General features: G+C 34.1%; 2 protein-coding genes across 5 annotated transcripts; one reads left to right on the top strand and one right to left on the bottom strand.

Annotated features, from left to right (window-relative positions):
• Positions 1-4,089: 4,089 nt before the first annotated feature.
• ALG3 (asparagine-linked glycosylation 3) lies at positions 4,090-6,998 on the top strand. Of its 4 annotated transcripts, none has more exons than XM_078997322.1 (13): positions 4,090-4,320; positions 4,406-4,440; positions 4,874-5,011; positions 5,082-5,150; positions 5,217-5,374; positions 5,438-5,504; positions 5,591-5,644; positions 5,738-5,826; positions 5,921-6,037; positions 6,108-6,226; positions 6,302-6,380; positions 6,478-6,534; positions 6,607-6,998. In XM_078997322.1, the coding sequence occupies exons 1-13, from the start codon at positions 4,167-4,169 to the stop codon at positions 6,767-6,769; spliced, it is 1,299 nt and encodes a 432-aa protein (XP_078853448.1). In that variant the 5' UTR covers positions 4,090-4,166; the 3' UTR covers positions 6,770-6,998. The 4 variants fall into 4 exon arrangements, with proteins under 4 accessions (XP_078853448.1, XP_078853451.1, XP_078853449.1 ...); XM_078997323.1 differs by having other exon boundaries at positions 4,150-4,320; positions 4,861-5,011; XM_078997325.1 differs by lacking the exon at positions 6,607-6,998 and having other exon boundaries at positions 6,461-6,534.
• Positions 6,999-9,999: 3,001 nt separating this feature from the next.
• LOC145048738 (small ribosomal subunit protein eS27y) lies at positions 10,000-10,901 on the bottom strand. The gene is made up of 4 exons (XM_078997321.1): positions 10,783-10,901; positions 10,550-10,651; positions 10,416-10,444; positions 10,000-10,318 (listed from the first exon to the last, which is right to left on the bottom strand). Exons 1-4 carry the CDS (start codon positions 10,783-10,785, stop codon positions 10,192-10,194), a joined length of 261 nt encoding a protein of 86 aa, XP_078853447.1. The 5' UTR covers positions 10,786-10,901; the 3' UTR covers positions 10,000-10,191.
• Positions 10,902-18,655: the final 7,754 nt, after the last annotated feature.

Genomic DNA, 18,655 nt, shown 5'->3' with positions numbered 1-18,655 from the left:
ATGAAGTCCTTTCAGACAGACCTACCGTTTCATCAGCATTGTCAATGGGAGCCGACCAGAAGAACTCATCACAGCCATCAGCATTGTCTTCGTTCACAATAGTTGTTAGTTCAGCAGTCTGATGTTCGGTTACACCTGTGACTTTGTATACCTGATTCGGAGTGGTCCTAACTTTTTGGTATACAACTGCCTTCTCTACAAGAATCGGGGACTTTTGTTGGGACAACCGAGCGAATTCCACAGAATTTTCTGAGATGAGATTTTTGTGGTTCTCGGGTTCATTTTTAACAAATTCTGAACAATCAACTATGTCCTCTACAGAAATTTCACTCATATTATCGTCCTCATTAAGCTCAGATGCATTTTCAACATCAATTTTATTTTCCGAGCTTAAGTTGACATTCAGCGAGTCAACTTTTTGTATAGTTTCGGTTCTAAGCTTCAGTTTATCATTTTCATCCAAAAGATTTTTGAGCATATTCTTGTGGTCCTTGGATTTTATGAAAGATTCAATTTTGTCCAGTCCATACAAATATGTTGGATTAACATTCTCAGACGAAATAATACTCTCACAATTATATGCATCAGCATCAATTTCATCTTCCTTAAACTCAAGAAAGGGTAAAATCATGCGATGAATCTTTTGCCCTATTTCACAATTTAAATGAAGCTGAGTAATATTAGTATAAAGACGTTCGGCAATCAGACAAAAAACATTTCGCTGTTTCAAAAGCTTTAAATTGTCTCTTTGCAAATAAATGTTTTCATCTTTTATTTTGATTAACTCTGACTCCTTCAGTTCGATCCACATCCGCCGTTCCTCACTCTTCGAAGACACCCTGCTTAATTGATCAGTTAGGTTAGAGTTGGTGACCCGAGTTTGAGTTAAACTACTATCTAGATGAGAGATTCTTGAATTAACACTTTTTAATTCCTTTTCATATGAGCATTGTGGGACTTTAAATGAGACAAAAACTGATTGTACCTTCTTGATTAATTCATCAAGTTCGCTGAACTGCTCGCTGAGTGGTTTGGCAGTAAAGCACAAATTCTGCTGTTCTTTGTCATCATTCCCACCATCAGTGTTGTATCCTCTCATCTGAGAAACGTCGGACACCATCAAGCATCTTCCTCCACTGCTCTCTTCTTTTGCTACATAGGCCTTTCCATGTGAAGGCTTCCTCACTTCATCATCTTCAGAGTCGGTTGACCAAACTTCCACGCCACCGAACTCATCATCAGCTACCGAACCCTGCACAATTAAAGCATTCATGGAAGGGTTAGCAGCAGATTTCTTCTTCCTTAACTCATCAAGCTTTTTCATCAACACAGCTTCTTCATCATTTTCTTCATTCTTTTTTTGAGGACGCAATCTTTTGCATAGTGGTTCTTTCCTCCACAATAATAGCAGCTCACTCCTGAATCTCCTTCAGCCTTCTGTTCCTTCTTTGCTTCTTCAGCTTTCGGTTCATCTTTAATCTTTTCAGTGCTATAGCTTCCTTGCCAGTTTCTGTTCCTATTGGTAGGGAATCTCTTCTTGATGAATCTCTTAGGGTTTGACACCATCATAGCATAGTCTTCAGACGTGAGATCATAATCATCCAAGTTGAGATCTTCGTCTTCTATCACAGCTTTGCTTTTCGACAGGAGGGCTAATGAACCTAGACTTGAAACCACGGTCTTCTCCTGCAGTACGATCTTTTCTTGAGATTTTAGGATGCCCACCAGTTTCGCCAAAGAATAGGATTTGAATTGCTCGTGTGCTTTAACTGTGGACACGATTGCTCTCCACTCAGACCTGAGTCCATTTAAAAAAGTAACCTTCTGTTCAATAAGCTTCCTTTCGATGTCATGTTTGATCATCTTGCTAAGAAGATGATTGAAGCGATCGAACGTTTGAGTCACTGTTTCTTCTGTTCCTTGCTTGAACTCACCAAACTCAGACAAGAGTAAAGTTTGAATGGAGTGTTCAAGATCTTCATCTGTAGAGTACAATTCACGTAGCCTGTCCCATATCTCTTTAGCAGTCGTGCACGAACTTACCAGCCTAAAGGTATCGGATTGAAGAGCAAATCTAATCAATCTTAGCGCTTTGATATTGCACTGAAATTTAACTTTTTCATCTTGCGCTACATCTTTAACATCTTTCAGGAGATCATTATACTCCTTTTGAGTTTTAATAATCCTTGAAGTTGCTGAATGAGAAAACGGTCCTGAGATAATTGCTTCCCAGATGAGGTATCCATTATCCTCAGATCCTATGACATAATCTTCAAAGTGATTCGCCCAGACTTCATAATCATGGGTGTACAGGATGGGAATCTTTGTTGTTGATCCAATGCTGTTTGAAATATTGATGGGATTGGATTGTGACTCGTCCATAATTGATCGAATAACCTGTTCAAAGATCAGACTTGTAATATATCAGATTAGGGCAAAAATAATAAATATTGAGATACGTCAATTATGAGATGACGGCTCAATAAATATCAATGAATGCGGAATAACCCTAATCAAAGCTTTTTCACAGAAAAGAAGTGTATGGATTACACAGCCTCCCGCTCTGATACCAATTGAAGAGTTTAAATTAAACTTAAAGATCGATTAGATCTATGAAACAGGTAGATAAATGACTAGATAAACAATTAAGAACAAGCTAATGAATCAAAAGGTGTCGAATGATTCAATAAACAATCCTCAGAAGAGCTCGATAAAGAACGTCAACTGTAGAGGATTTTAGGGTTTACAATATTCAATGAGAGTGACGATTGTTACTATACACATACATGCATGCATATATTTATAATGAAACCCTAACGGTTTTTCTAAGAAAAAGAAGGCTAATCTAGTTGAACACGAATTGACAAGCCCAATCCGGTTGTAAAACAAAAGGGCCCAAGACGCAACACAATTATCTTCAACAAAAACATTACAAAAAATAATAATAATAGTACAAGTTTTGGATTTTTTTCAGCCCCACACCTCAATTTTTTGTGTTTAAGAATTGATACTAGAACGGAAATTCTACATCTATTGTGGAAAAACCCGAATCAAAATGCATATTTAAAAGTAAAAAAAAAAAAAACTTTTCACATACATTTTTCTAGAATTTAAATCATCCCAACCTATATTGTTCCTTTATTTTTTAGGAAAATCTCCGATAAAATCTCAATATTTTGAGTCAGTTTACAGTTTAATCTTGATTTTTATTTTTTAAATAGAAAAATCCCGATTATTTTATATTTTACCAAAATTAACGAAACAATTCTTATTTTTTTTCAACTAGAAAATAACAAATTATCGCGTATAAAATTTGATAATCGGAACTTTTCCGTTAAAAAATAAATATCGAGATTAAACCATAAACTAATCTAAAATATTGAGATTTTATTTGAGATTTCCGTATTTTCTAATATACTTGATTTACTTGAGTTTTGATACCAGGTTAATAGGTTTGTTTGTGTATATGGGTATAGCTAGGGTTGTAAACGAACCAAACGAACACGAACGCGGTCTTGTTCATGTTCATTCGTTTAAGTTACCGAACAACAAACGAACACGAACGGATAAACGAACGAAATTTTCTTGTTTATGTTCGTTCGTTTAACAAATTACTTTGTTCATGTTCGTTCATTTATGTTCATGAACATGCTAAACGAACATAAATGAACAAACATAAACGAACAAAGATAAAAAAAACACAATTGAACATATATGAACATAAACGAACATATAATATAGCAATATAAAAAAATAATAATTGAATATAGATGAATATAAATAAACTTAAACGAACGAACATAAACGAACATCATAAACGAACGTTCACGAATATAAATGAACGAACGAGACCATTGTTCATGTTCGTTTATTTAACTAAACGAACAATAATTTTTGTTCGTGTTCGTTCATTTATTAAATAAACGAACATAAACGAACTTCCCGCCGAACAGTTCACGAACGGTTCGCCGAACGTTCAGTTCGTTTACTAGGTATAGCACCAAATGGAGTCACGGATGATGAGTGCAAAACATTTTGTTAGGTAACAAAACAAAACTTGACTATTAGTTAAGGGACCGCTTATGCAACTTTTTATTTTTTACTTTCACAGGAATTTTGATCAGCGCAACCTTCCGCCTGCAACCGATCTTCTCTTCCGCCAAGCTATGGCGATCCCCGCCGTACCCAAACGTAAATCCCCAAAGAGAAGATCAGAGACTTTTATCCATAAGTTTTACAAGAATCCCAAAATCCCCTTCGCTTTTGCTTTGCTTCTCGCCGATGCCGTCCTTACCGCCCTCATCATCGCCTATGTTCCTTGTAAGTACTTTATCACAAACTTGTTCGATTTTGCCAATTACATACGAATCTGTATCCGTAACACTTCGATTGCAATCAATTTTAGATACAAAGATTGATTGGGATGCTTACATGTCGCAGGTTAGACTCAATTTAGCGTTTCTTGTCTTTTCGGGGTTTTAGTACCCCCATTGTGTTAAAACTTAAACGTAGGGCTGCATTTTTTTTATTTAGATAACATTCTTACTTCAAGTTCATATATATTTGTTTTCCTAGAAAAGAACTAACTGCATTTACACTTTGAGGTTTGGATGTGACTTTTGAAAGTGATACTAGGATTAGAGTGGTACAAAAAGATTTCAATTATCTATATTCGGTTTTGGCGCACATCCAAACACCCCCTTTATGCCAAGTGGTACAAAAAGATTAATGTTCGAACAAAGTCCATATATATAAATTTTGCATTTTGGAATTAACTACTTTGACATGAAAACTCAAGCTGCAAACATTCTTTAATGGTGAATGGAGGGAGTATAAGTATGTGATTTCAGTTTTACTCAGAAATGGCATACAGGTTGATGGATTTATTGAAGGAGAGAGAGATTACAGCAATCTGAAAGGGGACACAGGACCTTTGGTTTATCCTGCTGGCTTTCTTTATGTTTACTCTGCCATACAATATGTTACAGGAGGCCAGGTCTATCCTGCCCAGGTGAATTTTTACTTGCATTGGACAATTACAGAAATTCGTTGCTGGCTGATAATCTTTCTTGTTATTTCAGATCCTGTTTGGCTTTCTCTACATTGTGAACCTTGGAATAATGTTATTCATTTATGTGAAGACTGATGTGGTATGAACAATTTTTGTATGTTGTTGATTCTTTACTGTTGTTTAAATGACTTTACCTTGTTGATAGGTACCTTGGTGGGCTCTGACTTTGCTTTCTTTATCCAAAAGATTGCATTCAATCTTCGTGCTTCGTCTGTTCAACGACTGTTTTGCAATGACTCTTCTGCATCTTTCCTTGGTTCCACTCCTTTATCAGAAATGGCATCTGGGTTTGATTGTCTTCAGGTTAATATTTACTGTTTATTTTGTTAGAGTTAAGAGAACTCAGCATTGATTTTGATTATGCAGTGCAGCTGTTTCAGTGAAGATGAACGTGCTTCTTTTTGCTCCATCATTGTTCCTTCTCATGCTCAAGGTACACTAAGCAACTGAACTTTGTTTCTGGATGTTGCATGGCATGCATTTACTCAAGCAGGCTTCTGTTTGTCAACTTTAATACAGGGCATGGGCATTATGGGGGTGATATCGGCTTTAACAGGAGCTGCATTAGTGCAGGTGCTTGCTTATTCTTTCCTAAACTGTATTAATAATAAAGTCTATTTGAAATAATAGTTTACCAGTTACCAATCTGTGTTTTTGTATTGGCAGATTCTATTGGGGTTACCATTTCTGTGGTCTTATCCAATTGCATATCTATCAAACGCCTTCAATCTTGGACGCGTCTTTATCCACTTCTGGTAACCTTCTAAGCCCATATACTCGTTTATATATAAAAGTGACAAAATTTTGGTAGTTGATATGTTTTATAATATAATATATATATATGTTCAGGTCTGTCAACTTCAAATTTGTCCCGGAACCAATATTTGTGTCGAAGAAGTTTGCTCTCATCTTACTATTTGCTCATCTCGCTCTTCTTGCCCTTTTTGCACATTATAGGTGGTGCAAGTAAGTATGCAAATGCAATGCTTTCTTATTCCAATTTTTTTCACTTTTTTGGTGTGTTAACTTTTTACAGGCATGAAGGAGGATTAGTCTCTTTCTTGCGTTCTAGATTCCTTCAAAAGCAGCTCAAAACCTTTCCTCCTAATAAAACTCACAATTCTATCTCTGGATTACAGCTTCTTAAAAGAGAGCGTAAGTGCACTTTCTTTCAACTGTGTTTGTCAAAGTTTGACTTATGGTTGATTGATATTGTTATTTGTTACACAGATATTGTTACAACCATGTTTACTGGCAATTTTATTGGCATCGTTTGTGCTCGCTCTTTGCACTATCAATTCTACTCCTGGTATGCAAATACATGTTTTTTGTTCCATATCAACAACATCAAAATGATTGATATGAATTCTATTATCATCTTTGATGAAGAATGTTTTGCAATGCAGGTATGTCTGCAGCCTACCATATCTTTTGTGGAGAACATCCTTTCCAAATATAGTGCGGTAAGTCAGCCAATCAAAAGTCGCCAGCTGTATGTATTCATTCATTTGGAGTTGCTGTTTTTTTGCATGCAGGGTGCTGTTGTTTGCAGGGGTGGAGGTGTGCTGGAATGTTTTCCCCTCCAATGTCTACTCCTCCATGGCGCTTCTTTCTTTACATGTACTAATCTTGTGGGGTCTATGGAGGGCTCCATCTGAGTATCCATATCAAAATCACAGATTGCAGAAGATCAAGTGAAACTTGTTTTCATTTTTTTTTTTTTAGGTTTCAAAATGTTTTTCTTTTGTTTGTTTCTATTATCATCCACAATCTCATCGTTGTTCCTTAGAATGACACAAACAAACCTATGCATTTTCTGTTTGGCTTCTTCCTATTAATGGAGTTTTTTTTTTTTTTTTTTGTAAGACAAATGTTTCACTGCAATCGTTAATTCATTATCATGTGTATGGTTGTTGATTTTTGATAATTTATTCACTTGTCTAGACTTTTAAATGGGGATTTTTGTTTTTGTACCTGTAACTTCATAATGGTTTGATTTTGTATGCCTTCTTATTGGTTCATGATTTAGTGTAGTTGGGAATTTGAATTAATTCATTAATTCTTGATTGTGGTGGGAGAAGAGATATGGTGAAATTAACTTTGATTTATGAGTACATTCGCATAAGTGTTTATTTAGTCACTGAAATCTTTTTTCCCTCAATCTCCAATGTTCCTTAAGTTGTCTACTTTGTGTCTTTATGACCGGTGAAACATGCAAACGTAAATATATCCCTGTCTGTTGACACAAGTATTCAAGATGAGTTTTTTTTTTTTTTTTTTTTTTTTTTTTTTTTTTTTAATACACCACCTTAGTGTAAGGTTACGGGTGTTGTTCGGCAAAATTAGACGGTAGTTAGAAGTTTTAACTTTTATTTGTGTAACCAAAGTAGTTGTAAGTTTTTGAAAAAAATAAAATAACATATAATACACAAGTTAAAAACTAAAAGCTATTTGAATAAGTTTTTGAATTAAGATATTTTTTTGAATAAAAACTTTAAGCTTGTTCTCCCAAACGAAGTTTTTTCTTTAGTTCGAGTTTTCTTTAAAAGTTAAAGAGAAATCTCCGGTAAAATCTGAAAACTTTGATCTTTATATGAAAAATTATTGCTTTATTTTATTTTATTTTGAACAAAAAAATGGTAACTGTTATTCAAAGGACAAAAAACCAACAATCATTGACATATTTAGGATATAATATATAAAATTACAATAAGATAATATCATCTGTCAAACAAAGAGAATATAATAATATTGTTTTTAGAAGCCTAACTTATACACTCATTATTATATTCCTAAATCTATTATATTTCTCTTAAGCGGGATTAGAACCCTCGATGTTTTGTTGAGGGCACGTTTTCATCAACTCCTAACATCGTTGTGTTAGAGGTTTTTTAGTTATAACATTAAAATAAGATAATATCCAATATCAGATAAAAAGAATATAGTAAGAAAATATCATTTATCCACTGGAGACAACAAGACTACACTTTGGTAAAAAGAATATGCCATACCCACTTATCAAAGTTAAACTTCGTTGGGAATTTGTTTGACTTAATCCTCCTGGCCAAAATGTTAACCTCAAGACTACTAAGTTGTTTGGTAGGTGGTTGGCTCACTTGGATAAAATCCACCTTGACAAGTATTGCTATGTAATTTATGAACATTTTTTGTGCGCCCAAAAAAACCATCGATTATCCTGAAGTCTTAACTCTTTAAGAAATAGTTTCTTTGTCAGGAGAAAGAAAACTTACGTAGTTGGATAAAATGGAAAAAGGTTATGGCTAGCAAAAAGGATGGTAGTTTAGGAACGAGGAGTCTTCATGTGTTTAATAGAGAAGTTTACAAAAATCTTTATGGTGAGGATGATAATCGTATACAAACATTCCCAAAGAGCACACATGTGTGCCATGGGTGGATATCATCGACTAAATATCCTCTTACATTTTATTTCTAGTATTATCTTACCCACATAAAATGGTGCCAAGTGGATTAAAATATTATCAATTTCATTAAATGTGTAATCAAATATGACATATGTCAACATTTGATATGGTAGGAGGATAAATAAGAATAAAATAAAAGATGATATTTAATTTCTCTTTGAAAAATGGGTGAGGAAATAATGTTGAGATTCCTTTCAAAACTCATTTTCATAGAGTTAGAACAATGGACCGATTTGCGTGATTTATTGCAATGTGTGGTTTTAAGTGATTAAAGCGATAAGATTTAGAAGCAAACGTAAAATACACGATGAAACAACTTAAAGACCTACCAAGAGAAATTTTACTTTCCAATTGGAAAGTCTATCCGTTAATTTATGGGTCACAATGTTCCACCTCCTTAAAATTCACACCAACACCTATCAACTTAGTTTTGTGTAAGATAACTTTTAAAGCCGGGGAAACGAAAATTAAACAACGAAGAATCTGCACAAAGAAAAAAGGGAAATCTATACGCCCTATAGGACCAAAGCAAACCCCATGATAAATTTCATACTCAGTTGTCTCTTTAATCATAAAGCATCCGTGGATCCAACTACATATTTCAGCTACACTCATTTTCTTCAAATATGTTTGAATCATAAGTTGAAATCGTTTCTTGTTAAGCTACATCCAATGAAATAATTTGTTAAAAAATATTTTATTAAAAAAATGTCTTTTATTAAGAACCAACAATTTTCCTAGGGTCCCCGGAAGAAAAAGAAAAAAAAAAAAAAAAACTGAGGTTTAAATCAATTTATGTTTCATATCATAAAATCAATTTTAGCAAAACAATCCATATTGTCTGTCATCAATTTTGGACTTAATTTGGAGATTTAAGTAGCCGCAGCAAGACATACTCTTGCATTGTGATTTTAGAGCAAATTAAATAGTCCCATGAGGGATGGGGCTTTAAGGTGAGATTCTAATAGAATTACCAGGAAACCATAAGACTCTCTATTGATCAGGATCATAATAATTGAAGTCGATATATCTGAATTCTTCAACAAAAAGGTTTTTAGTAGTAGATTGAAACGAAAAATTGAAGTTGTAGACTTCATATTAGTTGACAGCCTAACCACCAAGTCACTAATTAACTATCATACAGCTAGCTTTCTTGAAAGTGAATGAAGCATATATTATATTATATTTCGGGGTTACTTATAGAAGTAGCGACACAGGCTATGTTAATACAGATGTTTCAATAATGACGAACTGATAGCTACAAATGTTGTAAAGATAGATTCAAATGCCTTTGAGAAACAAAAACTTGGTGTGGGAAGCAATCAAACACCAACTCATGCATTCAAAAAAGATAGAGTGAATCCAAAATCCAATAGCTAAATATGTTGTAAAGATAGATTCAAATGCAAAACAAAAACTTAGTGTGGGAAGTAATCAAACAACAAATCATGGCATTCAAAAAAGATAGTAGACTCCAAAATCCAATAGCTAAATATGTTGTAAAGGTAGATTCAAAAATCAAAATCAAACAACAAATTATGTATTCAAAAAAGATAGAGTAGCATCCAAAATCCAAAATTCGAAACCATTACGATACAACTCATCTTATAACCTTGTAAGCAGAGCAATAGCACCGAAGCAGCTTCTGATTGTCATAAAAGCAAGGAAAATGACGAGTCAGTCTCCCTTTCTTCTAAAAGAGCATCCCTCAGTGAGTCTTGCACGGCCACCAGTCGGCTGGCATAACACCGTCTGACAGTTCCCACATACCACCACCGTTTGAGAGTGGCTAAATACAGTTGTTCTGTTTGTTTAAACACACCAACATCATCATCATCATTTCATATCAAAACGTCATAACATCATAATCTAAAACTTAATAAATTGACATCAAAACTCACATGTTGAAACAACCCTGGCACTTGACATCCTGCAAAAGCCCATTAATTAAACCAAATTATACAAAACTTCCGTAAGATTTAGGGTTTAGGAAAAACTATAACAATAACAATTGTTGAAGCTAAACTAAGTATACCATGAAGAAAGAGTTTGGAGATTGAACAAGTCGTTTCAGCTTATGCTTCCTCTTCTCCAACTCTGCTGGGGGGTTAAGCAGATCAACATCGTTTGGCAAAACCTGTAAATTTTCAATACATCCAATCTATCATATCATTCCACTAACACTAACACGTGAATACAAATAACCGACTATACATTTTGCATCCAACTAACAAATAAAATGATTTAAGCATCAGACAAGGATCGTACCATCTTGTTTCGAGATTTATATATCGATCAAGACGTTTTGGCTATCAGAGAGCTGCGAACCAAAAACCTAAACGATTGCGCAAGGAGGCGCAGTATGAATGTATAATATATACCTGTTTGATTTCAGCCCTTAGGGCAATTTCCCAATCATGGACTGGACTGAGATTTAAAAACATTCAAACCCAAACCGGCCCACTAATAGTTTTAGATATTTAATTGCGGTTGTTTTTTTTTTTTTTTTTTTGGATTGTGACCATATCTATAGACTTTTACAGTAAAAGAGGTTGATCAAATGTCTGCAGTCTGAAAAAAAAAAGATTGTTTGTTTTTTTAACATCTGCGGGCTATTAAAATAAACTGAAATCTAAATAAACTGTTTTTTTTTAACTTCAAAGTGATTTTTTTAAATATTTTTATGACTTTATTATAAATAATTAACAAATCTAGATCAACTTTTATGTATTATTATATAAAAACTAAAAATAAAAATGGTATTAATTCACATATATATTTGATAAAAACCAACAACTTTGATTGCAAGGTTATAATTAAACATTATAATTCTTGATCAAAGAATTTGATATATAAATGAATGTAAATAAACTTTGATTTTTTCAAATAAAATCTATTAAAAACGTACCATAAATATTTTTCTCGAGAAATTGATGATACTGTATTAAATAATGTTTTACAAAATTTGGTAAAAAATATAAGAATATATTATGATTTTTTTTTCATATTTATATAAACAACTTCAACAACTATTATTGTAATAATTTTTTGTTTATAAATTTGTCAAAAATATCATGTTTGTATCATCAAACATTTTTTTTAAAAGTTTTGTAATTTTTTTTTCAAATTGTTTATCATTAATAAATCTGGAAAAAATATAAATTAAAAAAAAAAAAAAAACTTTAAAAAAATAAAGATATATATGTTTTTTTAGGCTAGAAGATGTCTGGAGATGTTAAAAGACTCTGGTCCACATCTGCGCCAATAATAGGGCGCGCAAACATTTTTAGGTCTGTAGTCTTCAAAAAAACAAACAGTCTGTGAATGCTAATGTTTGTGCGTGGTATGCGCGGCGCAGACAGAAGAGATCACACAGATCTGCTGACAAAAAACAAACACTACCTTAGTCAGTTAAGTTTTTTTTTTTTTTTTTTTTGTACCGAAAAAACCTGTAAATTTACCTATATGGCATTTTAATTTTAAAACACATTAAAAATTATGAAGAGGCCACGTACACTTCCTTCTCCTTCCGGTGGCACTGTACTCCCTTCTCTAACATTTGTCAAATGTTAGTTTATTGTTTATAAGATCAATTCGTAACAACAAGGCTTATACTATGGGACTAAACATATATTAACAGGAACGCTCATTTCCTCCGAGAATCAAAAGAGACCCATATCACCCACTAGGGGTGTGCAAAAAAACCGCAAAACCGAAAAACCGAGCCGAACAGGCCACTCCGAACCCGAAAAAACCGAAACCGAAAAAAACCGTAACCGAAAAAAACCGAAACCGAAAAAACCGGATATCAACGGGTCGGTTTTTGGTTTTCATATCTAGGTATCCGCGGTTACCCGAACCGAACCGTTTGATTATATATATATATATATATATATATATATATATATATATATATATATATATATATATATATATATATATATATAAAGCACAAAAAATATTATTTCATTAGTATTGTTTTGATTGATCTACGAGTCCAATAACCTAAACAAAAATCCATATCGACAACTCCAATTTTGTTATTCTATGTTCATTTGATTTTCTTGTTATTTTTATTATTGTATTTATTATATAAATTATAATATATGATATTTGAACTCATTACGTTTTTTAAACTTCATTATGTTTTTTGTAAACTCTTTGACTTACTAATTTTAAGAAAGAGATAACTAAAATGGAGTTTGTAGTTTCAATTGAATTTAATTTTTTATATTTTAGCGGGTACCCGTGAACCGAACCGTGGTTACCCGCTTTCATACGGTTCGGTTTTTTTGTCAATAGGTTCGGTTTCGGTTAGTGCGCATGAGGTACCCGCCCCGTGGTCATGGTTCATAATTTTATTACTATCCGAACTGAACCGCCCCGTGAACACCCCTATCACCCACAACAACACTTAGGGGTGTTAACTGGGCAATTCGGTTGGGATAGTAATAAAATCATAAACCATCATCACGGGGCGGATACTTCATGTGCACTAACTGAAACCGAACCGAATTGGCAAAAAAAACGAACCGAACCAAACCGTATAAACACAGGTAACCACGGTTCGGTTCACGGGTACCCGCTAAATATAAAAAATCAAATACAATCAAAATTACAAGCTTCATTCCAACGATTTATTTCTAAACATTAGTAAGTCCAAAAGTTATAAAAACATAATGAAGTTCAAATAAACATACATTGTAATTGGTATAATGAATATAAAAATAAAAAAAAAATACAAGAAAACATAATGTAAAAGTGTAAAACTGAAATTATCTATCATGATTTTTGTTTGGGATATAGCTAATAGTTCAATGGAAATGAATTATATATATATATATAAAACGGTTCGGATCGGTTATCCGCGAATACCTAAGTATCCAAACCAAAACCGACCCATTAATATCCAGTTTTTTCAGTTTCGTTTTTTTTAAGTTTTTTTTTTCAGTTTAGGTTTTTTCTATTTCAGATTGGCCGGTTCGGCTCGGTTTTTCGGTTTTGTGGTTTTTTTTGCACACCCCTAACAACTTATGCTCTCTCTCTCTCTCTCGCTCGCTCGCTCTCTCTGTTTCTCTCGCTCTCTATCTCTCTCAAATTATGTCGAATTACAACCCACATTTTAGGGTTTTGTTTTACCTCTGTGATTGCTCGACCTATGAAGCAGTACGAACACTACCTCAACATGTTGCTTTCACCATCACCATCTCTCTTTCTTTCTCTCTCTCTTTCTCTCTTTCTCTCTCTCTCTCTCTCTCTCTCTCTCTCTCTCTCTCTTTCCATTTTCTCTAATCTTTTATGTATACATCTCTTTATCTATTTCATAAGAGGGATGCCTACATACTCATAGTTGCAGAGAAGGTTCATGAATGTCCGCCACCAACTTTCTCTTTTTGTCCTCCGTGTATATCAAATTCTTTCTCCTCTCCAATTTTTGGTGAGAGACTCATTGTTGTACACATGTCATCAAGAATCCAACCATGAACATCTTTACACACACAATTGTAGTACTACTAACGAAAACCTAAGAGCGGGGGATGTTTAATGGCAGGAAACGATTTGGTAAAAGTTATCTTTCGATGAGACTGATCTACTTGGTGGGGGAATTGGGATGCGCCTCTTATTTATTTATTATCGGTAGTGAACTAATTTGTCACGTAGGATGCTATTAACATGTAAACATGTTAGTTTGGGGGAATCCCCTGTTTAAGGATCTATTAAAATGCAACGCATAAATTCGAACGTTTTCTTCACTCAATCGTTTGAAAATGAACAAAATTAAACAGTAATTATAAAAATTTGCCTTTTATCCTTATTATAAATACTACTTTTAAACCATTTTTTTTAACATTTCTCTCACTCTCTCTATATCTTATACACATATCTTTTTTAAAAATTAAAAAAAAAAATGGAGTTAAACCCAAACACCCCTCATCCATCATCAAACCCAAACACAACCTTGCCTCTTGGATTCGCGGGTTATGAAAATTATTTCAACCTGTTATCGTCATAAGGCTCACTACAAATCCCATACCAAGGCGGCGTTTTCAATCCCGCTTCACTGTCACTGTAATTTTCCAACTCACCTTACCTTGAACAAAATCAATTTGGTTAAACCCCAAATTTACAACAAAATCTTTTCCCTACTTTTGCTTTGATGCAACAAACAAGCAACCAACCATTGTCTACGACACAACAACCGGTTGAAGTGGAAGCGGAAGGTAGTATGTGTGACAACTCGATATTTCGAGGCAATATGATGGAACAGAAGTAAAATTTAGGTTAAAATTTAACTTTCCTAAAATCTTATTTGGGCTAAATAAAATAGTAGGAATCATATCAAGGTTTTCGTACATATAAAGAACCCTAAAATCTGAGTTATAACGAAGAAGTTATGACCAACCGAAGATTCTCGGCAACACTGATAGACGTAAAACGCGAAGTTTCAATACAATAGTTTTTAGCCTTAGGTATCTAAATGAAAGTTTTAGATATCAATAAACCATAAACGTACATAAAAAGAACGTCCAACTCTGACTTCATATGAGGAAGTTATGATATTTCGAAGTTTCAGACATAGCAGTAGACAGCTAAAAACTCGAAATTGAGATTGAGCGGATTTTTGCCAACATGACCTAAAAGAGAATCGAAGATCTCATCAATGGTATTACAACGGTAAAAAGTCTGGCGAAAACAGACATCGGATGAAGGAGTTATGGAATTTTAACGGACTTTTCCTACCCCGGCTATTAAAAATATAATATTAAAAATAAATCAAAATTAGCCGACGGAGTCTAAACGAAAGTTGTAGATCGTAGTCTCACCTACGTGTGGATATAAAGAACGTCGAAAACAGTGTTCGTATGAGGAAGATATGAATTTTTGAAGTTTACAAAATAATTAAAATATAAATTTAATTCAAAATCCGGTATTATCCGAAGGAGGAGTCATGAGACCAATCCAAGTTACGCCCAACGTACCCTTGTATGCCCAACGTTCTCAGATGCTAGGGTCCGGCTCGTCCACGCCGCTCCGATGCTTCGACCGAGGATGCGATCATGCATGACAAATGAGTACGCCCCGCGTACTCTCGTACTCCCATCGTACCGAGGACCTCCAGCCACTATAAATAGAATGCGAGGATGCTTGCCATTTTTGCTCAATTCTTACCTTTCTCGCGTCGAAGCTCTGCGTTTCAACCCTCGGAGTCATCCCAAAGTCCTGGTTTTCATATCCAAGTTCGGAAGGAAGTTTTACGCTCCCGAGAATCCCGAGAAATCTGCTTTCTCGAGTAGAAGTTCTGCTCGGTTTTCATCTCACTTTCTTCAATCTATCAAGTGAGTTCATACCCCTACAAATACACTTTAAATACATTTTAAATGGTTTTTAAATACTTTTAAGGGGTGGAATACAAGTAAACATACGATTAACCTCGTACGAAAAACATTAATCTTTTGCTATACTTGCTATTAATTAATCAATCATATGGGGTTTATAACCCGTATACAAATGGAGTTACTACACGTTTAGCAATTTTACCAAACATATTACTTCAAATGACTTTTTTTAAATATTTTTACATGTTTAAAACTCTTTATCAAACTGTCTTACACACTGTAAGTTCCTTTCAAACTTTGTTACAAAGGTGTTTTCAAACAAAGGTTTTCCTTATACTTAAACTGTCTTATCAAACAAAATACTTTCAATCGTTTTATAAACTGACATCAAGTCGACCTTTATTAGATATTAATATTTTTCAAAGGTTTTACAAAACTTCTTTTATGCTTTTATATTATCAAATGCATGCCCATATATGTATAGTTATATAAGTAATGTTTAAAGGACTTAGGGAGGCTAACTCACTCTATTTCCTTTTCCTTGTTGGGATGTGGCTATGGGATATCGGTTATCCGTCCGAATCTCATCTGAATATTAGTTATATATCATGTGTACATATGTAGACATAAAAGTTTTCCTCAGTCAGTTCAGAACCTTTGGGTAGCAAAGGCATACTTCATGTTATACACGCACATGTTAGTAACTATTATAGGTATAGTTAGGAGATACCACTTACCATTCCAAGTATAGGGAAATCACACAAGATTCAGTTCATTCATGAGTCTATACTAGTACATTACATGATACATGAGTACGTTTACATAGATACGCTTACATGAGTACTTTTACATGAATACCTTTATATAAATACTTTTACATAGATACTATATGATAACATACTATTACATATTATTAGTGTAGATATTATTAGATTATATATGTCGATTCTAGTACCAAAGGATACTATAAGGGGTCAACCACTCCTAATCCCTCAGTTAGCTACAGAGGTAAATGCACATCTACGAATGTCTACGGTTGATACCATTACAGGTATACTTTAAGGGACTAACTATTCCTACACCCAGTTGTTAGCTACAGAGGTAAATGTACATCTACGGATGTCTTAAGTTAACACTGTTAGTTATCATAGTACAAAAGGATAATCCTTAGGTCATTATATTATTTCTTCCTTTATTTTGTGACACATTCACATGATCGACGAGGTAGGATATATTTGATATAGATAACTAATTTCCTTATTACCTTTATAATGTGACTCACACACATAAACGATGAGGTATACTATAGTTTTATACTGATAGTTAAAACCGGGAAAAACCATCACATTTACAGAGATGCTTACCTTCAAAACAGTATGGTCTTGGTAGAAGACTTCTTTTATAGGGATCATAGGGATTTCTAGGGTTATTCAAACGCTTTCCATAACTTACAAACCTTTACATACTTATACAAACTTTCTTTCAAAACAATGTCAAGACTTTCATTACATGTTTTACAAATCAAGACACATTAATACTTATGAATTCACCAACTTTATTGCTGATACTCACTTTCAAAATAATTTGTATTCTCAGGTCACAAATAGACAGGTACGACGACCAGGCTTTGTAAAGACGGAGCTGTCCAGACTCATCTTATTTTCTGATTGTTTGTTTTATTGTTGTATATTATGAAAGAACACACTTGTAATTACAATTACACTATTAATGAAATGGATGATGTTGTTACTTGTTTACTACTTTACATTGTTGTGATACATTACATGACGTCCTCCGCCCCACAACGTTTCTGTCGTTCTCGGTTTTGGGGTGTGACAGTAGGAGAGGGAAAGGGAAAGGAAAATCGGAAGGGAAATCGATAGTGGTAGAAATAGAAAATGCAGACGTTCCACAATGGTGGACACCGGAGGAGGAATACGCTTTGACAGCGGCTTGATGTGCTACTTTGAAAAACGAACTTCGCGGAAATGGAATGAAAAAAAGAAGCTTACTGGGGAGCGGTGCACGACAAGTTTCACGCTATTTCAAATAAAAAACCGTATCGCAACAATGACATGTTGAGCAGCAAATGGGGTCAAATAACTAAGAGGTGCAACAAATTCAACGGTATTTACAACCGGCTTGAGCCGCAACAACAAAGCGGAACCAACGACTTCAATTTGTTCAAATCTGCTAAGGAACAATATCGAGTTGAAATGGGTCATGTTTTTTACTTTGAAAAATCATGGGAATTATTGCGAGCGGATCCAAAGTGGAATAAAACGCCTACATCATCGGATGTTCAATCTAAAAGGTCTCGCAATTCTAGCTCAGTCGACGTGTCGGACGCACGCCGATGGTGATGAGATCCCAGATGATATCCAAGAGATATCCCCACCACGATGACCGTTTGGACGCGACATAGCGAGGCGCACTATTCAAAGTTGGTGTTGCATATTATTGCCCACACCCAATGCTTTTACTTACTAAGGAAGGAACCAACCATCTGAGATCATCAGATCCACATACCTTGCATTGGTAAATCTTATTTTTTATTTTGATCATTAGTGGGTTAAGATATAATATCCATTATAGAATACATAATTTGTATTTCTTTTTATGTATTTACATGTTCATGCTTACTAACAAAAATTATTTGATTATGTTAAAGAAGAAAAGTGTGGTTTTTATGGGCTAATTAGTCGTTTTTTAAAGCATGCTAGTTGTTTGTGAAAGTGTCAGCATATTATTAGTAATATCTACTACAATTATGTGGTTTTAAGTTAAAAGAATGTTAGTCTTAG

This window comes from Lactuca saligna, chromosome 5 (genome assembly GCF_052625555.1).
Source record: "Lactuca saligna cultivar CGN05327 chromosome 5, ASM5262555v1, whole genome shotgun sequence".
NCBI lineage: Eukaryota > Viridiplantae > Streptophyta > Magnoliopsida > Asterales > Asteraceae > Lactuca > Lactuca saligna.
Note: the sequence above shows the minus strand (reverse complement) of the source record. Positions and strands in the feature narration are given on the sequence as shown.

Excerpts from the sequence above, each read along its gene's own strand:
- ALG3 (XM_078997322.1), top strand. The coding sequence starts at position 4,167 with ATGGCGATCCCCGCCGTACCCAAACGTAAATCCCCAAAGAGAAGATCA. Across the intron at positions 5,012-5,081 it reads GCCAGGTCTATCCTGCCCAG|ATCCTGTTTGGCTTTCTCTA; the intron begins GTGAATTTTTAC and ends TTGTTATTTCAG. Across the intron at positions 6,227-6,301 it reads ACAGCTTCTTAAAAGAGAGC|ATATTGTTACAACCATGTTT; the intron begins GTAAGTGCACTT and ends TTTGTTACACAG.
- LOC145048738 (XM_078997321.1), bottom strand. Across the intron at positions 10,445-10,549 it reads CTCCAAACTCTTTCTTCATG|GATGTCAAGTGCCAGGGTTG; the intron begins GTATACTTAGTT and ends GGGCTTTTGCAG. Across the intron at positions 10,319-10,415 it reads TGCCAGGGTTGTTTCAACAT|AACAACTGTATTTAGCCACT; the intron begins GTGAGTTTTGAT and ends TTAAACAAACAG.